General features: G+C 40.3%; 1 protein-coding gene across 3 annotated transcripts; it reads right to left on the bottom strand.

Moving 5' to 3' along the window:
* Positions 1-2,509: 2,509 nt before the first annotated feature.
* si:zfos-1056e6.1 (uncharacterized) lies at positions 2,510-9,161 on the bottom strand. Of its 3 annotated transcripts, none has more exons than XM_015958442.3 (9): positions 9,039-9,161; positions 8,210-8,277; positions 7,837-7,884; positions 7,241-7,305; positions 7,099-7,136; positions 6,351-6,478; positions 6,196-6,258; positions 6,041-6,091; positions 2,510-4,824 (listed from the first exon to the last, which is right to left on the bottom strand). In XM_015958442.3, the coding sequence occupies exons 1-9, from the start codon at positions 9,133-9,135 to the stop codon at positions 4,771-4,773; spliced, it is 612 nt and encodes a 203-aa protein (XP_015813928.1). In that variant the 5' UTR covers positions 9,136-9,161; the 3' UTR covers positions 2,510-4,770. The 3 variants fall into 3 exon arrangements, with proteins under 3 accessions (XP_015813928.1, XP_015813929.1, XP_054588651.1); XM_015958443.3 differs by having other exon boundaries at positions 6,351-6,430; XM_054732676.2 differs by lacking the exon at positions 9,039-9,161 and adding an exon at positions 8,878-9,027.
* Between the last annotated feature and the right edge of the window lie 86 nt (positions 9,162-9,247).

Here is a 9,247-nt window from a genome sequence, read left to right as displayed (position 1 = left end):
CTTAAATCCCCTGAGCTCTGATGAGGAGATCCTCAGCAGCTGCTCTCCGGGACACGCCCACCTGCAAACAGAAAGACTTGGACCTAGAGAGAGGTTAGCTCAGCACAGCCCATGACAAGCTTTTAACTGATTACTATCACTTTTTAAATTAATTAATTGATTATTTATCTATTTATTTATTTTATTTATTCTTTCTTTATATGTGCTATTTTTAACAGAGTTTTTTTTACCATAGATTTATGATCAACATTATTTTAATATCTATATAACTTTTTATATTACAATTCTCATTTTAGCTCTCATATTTTAACCTTAATTTAACCTTTTTCCAGTGTTTCCTCTGTGGGGGCCCTCTGCCCCGGGGGCGGTAGTCGGCTGTGGTAGCCTGAGTGCTTTCCAGTTGTGCCTGGGTGGAGGTGGGGGTCTCCACCCTCCCTGCCCTGGGCGCCCTGTGTCGGTGCCTCGGCTGCTGCTGTGGATCTGCTGCTTTCGGGGCGGATGGCTCCCCTGATGGCATTTTCTCGTCCTTACCTTAGCTCGTCTGGCTCATCTGATCTCAGCCCATCATGTTTTTTTAATGTGTGTGTGTGTGTGTGTGTGTGTGTGTGTGTGTGTGTGTGTGTGTGTGTGTGTGTGTGTGTGTGTGTGTGTGTGTGTGTGTGTGTGTGTGTGTCGGAGGATGAATGTTGTGAAGGGGTTTTTATTGTCAGACTGTTTTTAAAATTCTGGGGATGGGAGGGAATGTGCGTATGTGGGGCCTTTTTAATCTGTAAAGCACTTTGAGTTGCATGTATTACATGATTAAGTGCTATATAAATACAGTTTGATTGATTGATTGAATAAAGTTTAAGGCCTTGTAGACGAATGTCACTCGATAGAGTACGTCTGTGCAACAAACACGCAGAAACACACATTTTTGGTTAGGAAAACAAATGAGACGAGACGAGAAATTATCTAGTATTCAATTATATCCTGTTTTATTTTTAAAGCACTTCCACACGCCTAGATAGAAGGAAAACTTCTGTTTTCTGTGCACTTCTGTTTTACTTTCATTGAAACTTGGGTTTTTAGTGACATCCAAGAATTCACAATTGAACAACAAAGAAGAAATAATGATCTTTTATTTAGCGCCTCTCAAGATAAAAATCACGAGGTGCTTCACAAGAACAATAAAAAAATAAAAATGATGAGAAATATAATTAAAATGGGGGAAAAGGGAAATGTACATTAAAAATGTGAAAACAAAATTGAAAAACCAAAAGGTCGTCACAGAATCCCTAAAAAGACAGAATTCATAAAAGCTGCAGCATGAAAAGACGCCAGTGGTTAAGACGAGGGTGAAAAAGAACAGGTGAGTTTTCAGCTGCTTTGTAAACGAGGCCACAGCAGCAAATGATCTGTCAAAGAGAAGAGTGGACCAAGAACGGACCCTTGAGGTACCCCAGCAAATGTTATAGAGGTCAGGAGAGTTCGAGTTTTCATAGAAGGTAGAAGAAAACTTCCTGAAAAGCTCCTGCTCCGAGTTAGCTTCACCCATGTATACATTTCTGCCAGGGGAATTGAAACAGCAATCACATGAACACACATAAAATCTCTTAAGCTGATACAAGATGTTTATATTTTAACAAACCCGTGTTTCGGCTTCACCTTTAAACTTGAACTCATCTCAGAGTTGGTTGTTAAGCTGAGATTTTCTATGTGACACCTCTGCAGGACTCTTCAATCCTTCACTTCTCATAAAGATGTTTGTTATGTTTTGAATGCTGGTCCTGCTGCTTGAAGCTTGCACAGAATGCAGCAGAACGCTCTTCAGCGGGAAACAGATGAACGACGTGTTCCTCTGGACCATCTCACTCATCAGTTTTGTCATTTATTAGTTGTTTTTATGAGTTTTAAAGACTCTGCGCCACCTCACTAGAATCCCTGTACCATCTTACATTTCACACACAGGACGAAGGGCCCCAAACCAGGTTCAGAAACACCAGGGTATCAGCTCCTCTGCTTCAGAAATGCTGGGGAAAACTAACCAAGAAACAGAACTTACCTGTTTAAAACACACACACACACACACACACACACACACACACACACACACACACACACACACACACACACACACACACACACACACAATTTAAACCCTCCCACTGTCCTAATGGGTGTGACCCCGTGAGGAAAGTTGACCATTGAGCAGGATTGATGGTTTATCCCTTGGGTCCATGTGACAGGGATGAGGAGTGAGCACCACCTCACCCCTGCCACGTGGACCTCAAGGGATAAACCATCGAGCCTACTTAACGGTCAACTTTCCTCGCAGGGTCACCAATAAAGACAGAGGGAGGGTTAAACAAATGTATGCAACAATTAGCTATTAGTAGTAAGTAGGAGTAATCTAGTTTTGGCTTTGCTCAGACGAGCCAGTGTAAAGGAAAATCTGTTTAATTTGATCTGACTGCTAACGGAAAGCCGTGTAAAAATATCTGAAATATCTGACTGATGGCATGACCACTGGTTGAAAGATTTAATCTCAAACTGGTGAAAGAGTTCTATAAACATCTGCGGTGGATGATGACTGTTTTCACCACCTTGACCTCAGGGCAAAGCCACACAAACCAAATGTTCCCAACAATGCTCAGTAAATATGTAGGTAAGTGCTCGAGGAGCGCTACTGCTGCAGAACAAACACGTTAAAGGCTTTATGTAAAAATCTTCCTCGTGATCACATTTATGCATCAGGGGTGGGTGAAATCTATTTTTTACATCTGAGATAACAATCTAACAGAGAAGTGGAAAAGTCAAGTGGAGCTGAGTGATTTGTTGGGTCCAAACAAGGAGATGGTATGAAGACGGACACGATGAACAAGGAACACCTGCAGGCAAAACTGACATTTACAAATCTGCTAAATCCCATTCTGTCTCATAGTTCACAAATACCCCCAGAGGCAGTCTTTTGAATCGAGTCCAACAGCATGACTTGTGTTTTTGTACTCGTACACTGAATGAAAGGTGACTGGAACTGGTACAGCACTAGCAGTAAATATGTTTTATTACCTATCAGTACTTTTAATTTAACACTTAAAACTTTACTTTCATGTAGTTGTCGCCCGAAATTTGGTGTTAGTCTTATTGACTCCATGTTTTTGTTCCTGTTCTGATCCTGATGTCTCTAACCATGAACCTGCCTCATTTACAGCCATGCCTGAGCTGATTTAAAGGCCTTTTGTTTGCAGTAGAATGTTGGGCAAACATCCAGGAATGACAGTTTCATACGTAACTGGCTGCTTAAGAATTTCACATCTGACCTGTTTTCTGCAATTCAAAGCTAATTACAGTAAAAGGACAATGCAACGTCTGTTTTTATTATTTTTAGTGTAGCGTGATGAATTGTCCATTTCTGACCTAAAAGACCCTGCTCTATTTGCTCTGCCCAAGTAAAACCATAAGTTACTGACACAGGCCTATTCTACAAGACATGGGCCCAGGCCACTCATGCTTTGCTCTTATCTAAACTGTTCTTCTCCGAACAGCATAAGAAAGAAGACAGAACTCTTTCCCTTTAAATAATAATAAATCAAAGAACTCTTTCTCTATTTTTAATAAGCTAATCAAACAAAGTGTTAGTCCAATAATAAAATGTGAACCAATCTGTGAAATGACAATGTTTATGGTCAGTAGTATTTTAATAAGTAATAGGACTTTAAACTAGACACTAGACATTCTCATCCACATAATGCTTAAAGTCACATGACACATTTTCCTTTTCTGATTCAATCAGAACCTTCCAGATCTGATGCGAGGCGTGGTTTTGTTGGTGTTTGGTAAATCCCCTATTGTTGTCCTTTTCTGATTCAACAGTAAATCAAAACATCCAAATTATAAAACTATGCCCCACGTCATCTTAACTGGAGTCCAAAGCGTTCTAGAGAAGTTATCGGAGTGGCCAATCCGTAACTTTCCTCTTCAGCCGAAAGAACCTAACGACAAACTGGATTAAATCTGGTGCATGTTCCACCTGCAGCAACGGTTCCTTTCAGAATAAAAGCTGAACCATCACGACCCCTTTTTGGGTCTTGCTAGATGCTAATAAACTGTCGTGACCTGGGAGTATCTCAAGACTGGTCTGGTCGGCAACCGCTGCCTTGCTTCCGGCTTCGGTTCCAGAGAAGGTCAAGCTGGACCTCGACATTTCTGATCTAACGGGGACTTCCGCAAAGGGTACGTAGACCGGCAGAATGGCGTCTCAATGTGTGTTATAATCTCCAACCTAAAGCTTAGAGCGAAAACCTCATTTCACTCCCATCAGAACTAGTTGTTTCTCCAGATTTGCTGGTTCTGAACAACATTCCACACTACACCATCAATCTTGCCTCATTCACACCTAAATCCATTCATCACACAGAGTGTTTAGTGTTTAAAGTTAGTCTAGTTTTAAATCGTTTAGTAATAAATCTTCTTAACTTTAAAACTTGACTCTTTCTTTTGTCTCTGAGTTAATACGAAGTTATTACATAATCCCTGCAATAAAAAGTTCCAATCTTCTGGTTTAAATTATCCAAAGATCCATAAGATTGATTTCATATTTCCTATGGAGTCTCACATTTTATGGTTCATTAAATAATATGTACATTTTATCGTTACATTAGCATGCAAACCATAATTCATACCTATTTTATTAGAAATGGCCAAATTTAACTACAATTTTACACTTTGCCCATTACGATACAGTCTAGGGTGAGAATGTCATTTCTCTTCAAGGGCCTACACCCCCCTTTACCACAGGGGGGCTCTGCTCGGCATCCCTTTCCAGCTGTGGGAATCTGCCACCTGCAGCAGAAGAAGACAGTGAGGTGACATCACTAAAGCACACTGGACAGAAACTTGAAAACTAATTGATTTTGCATCTACAGTTTCTGCTTGGAAATTGGTTTTATCAGAGACATCTACTGTCCAGGGATGGAGTCCTTACATCGTCCAGAAGAAGACAAGACCGGGACAATTCAATGCACCCATGCTATCACAAAGCTAACGCAATGGCAAAATAATAAAACATGTTTCAAATAAATATGAAACAAAAAGTAATCAAAATGTCACCTGTACACCTACAAAGGCTTTGGGAAGAAGGAGTTCCAGTAAACTGACCCAGTGGAACAAACTAGCATTAGCAGTGACTACATGCTACATACTAATCCAGACAATATTCATTTATCTTCATTTTCTGAGTGCCAGCCATGGAGCAAACTCGCCTGTTTCCCCTTCATCGACTAGGGGCTGGATCCAGAAAGGAGCAAGTTCCCATTGACTCCCATGTTAAAAATGCCATTGTCACAGAAGAAATAAACGTGTTTACAGCCTGGTTAAATAAGCTCATTTAGTATTTACCGTTTATTTTATTTATTTATTTTTTGTAACTCCTCCATTTAAATGTAATTAAAGCTTGAAACTACTTGGGGGGCTTGTCCCTTTGATTGACAGGTAGCACACATAAGCTGTTGAGGCTAGCGGCTTGCCCTCCTGCTTGCTCAGGGCTCAGTCTCAGCCTCACCTTAAAAGTGTTACAGCCTAGAAGGCAGAGGGTAGTAGAGTCGCTCAGAAAAGTTTTTGGGCTGAAAGCCCCTGCCAACCTCTGTTAGCTTTGGTTAGCTCAGTTAGCTCATAGCTGCATCCACTCAGAGTTTGATGGGTGTCAATCATTTGTCGTCGTCCCCCCCCCCGGTCCATTTTCCTTTTTTCCAGGAGTGACGAGATGTGTGATATGGTCAGGATGGCGGTAGTGGGAAACGCCCACCGAGCTTCAATTCAGGTCTTCTAACAATGATGACAGCACGGAGAGATGGTAGATCTTATATGTAGTCAGTCATTGGTGCCAACGTAACATGTGGTGGGTGAAAAGGTGGACTCGGACTTGGCCTGTATAACCAGGTGACCTGCCTCAGACTCGACTTGTAGCAAACCTATGCGACTTAGACTTGAACTCTGGAGATGGCGACTAGACTACAGCACTGCTAATATATTAAGGATTTTAGAAATAACAAACACTCGCCTGCATTCTCTGATAAAGAAATGTTAACTTCTGCTTCAGACTTTCAATCTCCTGAAACAAAAACAGAGAGACAATATTCAGACGCCTGCTCAATCAAGAACCTTTTCTACAAGTTTAATTAAACGTGTTGCCTTGGTTACATGCCATATATTGACCTGCATTAGTTTTTCATTGTGCCGTGGTTTAATCTGAGGCAGCAGATCATTTAGTTTCTGCATCTGTGGGAGGAATATCATTTCAGAGCTCAATGTGGACAATCAGAAGTCAAAAGAAAACACATGGAGTAGATGAACAGTGCTCTGTGTCCTACCCTCCTGTCGATGGCCTGCAGCCTGGTCTTCATGCTCTTGTTGATCACAGTCGTAGGAACAGTTCTGGATTTGGGGCGAACTGCAACAAAATCACAGCTACAGATGATGACATCTTCAGATGCTGTTGCTACGGGTGCAGAGAGAGCCCTCATGAATGCAAAGCTGCTTCAACACGGACAGGTCGGCAGCAGCAGAGAAGCAGCAGACAGCAGGATTTGGAGTCTTATTTTTTATATGTGGACATCTCTCCTCTGATTGGCTAACAGCAGCACAACTCTACCACTGACTCTGTTTGCTCTGCAAGGTTGATGTTTTTTCTCCATAAATAACATAAAACCTGGAGGAGTTCTGCAGTGTGGTGGAGTTGCTAATGATAGCGGTAGGCTTCAAGCTAGCTGCTGTTTCCTGCACGCTAGATGGGTGAGTCCAAGCGAACCATCAATGTAGAGTGTCATGGCTTTTCTAATCCTAGAGTTTCACCATTTATTTTCTATCAGAAGCTGAAGCAGGAGATAGGTGTAGGAGACTCAGAGTGACCGATTATCGATGATAAAAATCATCATTAAAAATTAGTTTCAATCAATCAAACTTTATTTATAAAGCACTTTTCAGACAGAAAATGTAACTCAAAGTGCTTTACAGTTTTTCAGTGTTCCACACCTAGTTTTTAGTCATAATCCTAGATTACCAAGTTAAGTCTGCAAAGAAAATGAGTCTATTTCCTAGAATGTCAAACTGGACTCTTACCGTGCTGAAAGACCCTAGTCACCTCAAGCACATGTGGTCTGTGAAAAATAAATAAATAAATAAATAAATAAATAAAAGGATGTATTGTTTAATATATGGCGACTTTGTGAGGACAGGTGTGTGTTAGATGTAAACCACTGACGTGTGTTTGCTGTTAGCAGGGATGGAGCAGTTCAGAGGGATCAGATGACCATGGTGGTTCCTGATCTGCACAAAGACAACAGAGATCAAGCATTGGGGTTTTTTATTTCTGTACATTTTTTCAAATACAAAATTTTTCTTAAAGGGAGACTAGGCAGTTTTGGCTCATTTCGAACCCTCTAGTTTTTATTTAGTCGAACCAAAAGCAAAACCTATCTCCTCGCTGTGCGTTCATCTATTTAACTCCTTAATCTAACAGCTGAAATGTCTCCCCAGCCTTCATTAGTGTCTACAGAAGTGATTCATCACTAAATCAAACAAATCAGCTGTTTTCATGATCTACAACATACAGGAACCGTGCTGGAAGCAGACTGCAGCTCCAGGTACGTCAGCTACATTTTTAAGTCCAACAGACCGAACCGGCACTCTGAAATTGCAAATGCTGTATTCTGGCCAAAGAGGGGGGTGGGGGTCTGAGTGACATTTCATTAACCATGTAAAGAGTCATTTTAGCTCATACTGGCTCAAGAAAAAGATTTAAAAATATGAAAAGTTTGCAAAGAATCCCTTTAAAATATTCAGTAGAAGTCAATCTACCTTCAGTATGAGATTGAGAGAGTTCAGTCTGAAAGAACTGGTGATGATCTGTAGGAGAGAGGCCATTTAAAACAAGCAACATTAAAATAAACTTCTTCAAAAAACCTCATCAAAGATTTAAAATGATGCTGCATGACAAAGAATTCAGCTAGTCAGTGATTGATCACATGACGAGGTGGCAAGTAGTTGGTGTTGACAGGTGTCTGGTTCCTATATTGCAGGGAACCAACCTGAGGATGGACTGGCACTATGAGTGTTCTTCATTGTCACTGTGTTTGTGATGGAAATAACAGAGTGTGTTTGTGCTTTACTGTTAGAGTAGCAAATAATAAGAAGCATAAAGTCAGAAAGCAACAATAAAGCTTTTGCATACCTCTGTGACCATGCTGACCTGAGTCGCTGAAGGAATGGAGACTTCTCGTAGAGCCACCACTCTTTTATCTGTAACGAACACGGATCGCTTACTCACAGGTCGGCCAAAGCAGACTTAGAAATACTCAGCGGCAAGATAGTTTCTTTATGACAAATCAAATGAAGTTTCATGTTCGTCAGTATTACTGAAAAACACATTTTAGAGAGGATTATTTGTAGATCATTGAACTAAAAAGTCATTTTTGTAAAACATACTGCAGAAGTGAATCTAAATATAGTCTCACAAGACAATTCAAAACTTTTTGTAAAACTAATGACTAAATGAACTCAGAAAGTTCATTAAAGCTGCCATTTATGTGCAGCAAGCAGTTTTTAAAAGCAGCTCATATTAGTTGTGATGTTCTTTTATAAAGCATTTAAGTCATGTTTTATTTTAGGACTTTATGATGACCAATTGTGTGTTTTTCTGCTCTAACACACAGAGTCTGAAACTGAATTAACCTTTATTGATCACACGTAAATTTAAAAAAAAAACATGGCTGAAACAGAGCCAAAGGAAAGTGGGAGCAGGGATGGTTAATTCGAATTAATTTAATCCCTGTTTGTGTGAATAATCTCTCCAGTCACGGACAAACAGCTGCTCTGTCAGGTGTACAAAGAAAAACTTACAAAACGCCTCATTTTTATGTTAAATTAGACAAAAACGTGTCCGGTCAGCGCAGCCTTGGAAGGGAAAAAAAATGCAATGGTTGCTATGGAAACAGACGCAAATATTACTAATCCTCGAAAAAACATCCAAGCGAATCCGTAACTAACCCTACCCTACACACCGTTTTTGTCAAGACGCCTCAGAGCGATCCAGACCGTCGATTCATGAAATGATTGACCAAAACTGATACGAGACATTTTTATTTCCGCCCAAAGCATTATTAACCAGAAATTACAGATCGTAACACATCCGGTTAAGACTTTCAAAATAATACTAGAAAACCCTTTGGAATAATATCAAATTCACAAAAAAAAGTACTCAGCAGCAAAA

Source organism: Nothobranchius furzeri, chromosome 3, assembly GCF_043380555.1.
Source record: "Nothobranchius furzeri strain GRZ-AD chromosome 3, NfurGRZ-RIMD1, whole genome shotgun sequence".
NCBI lineage: Eukaryota > Metazoa > Chordata > Actinopteri > Cyprinodontiformes > Nothobranchiidae > Nothobranchius > Nothobranchius furzeri.
The sequence above is the reverse complement of the archived record's forward strand: the minus strand, read 5'-3'. Positions and strand labels throughout refer to the sequence as shown.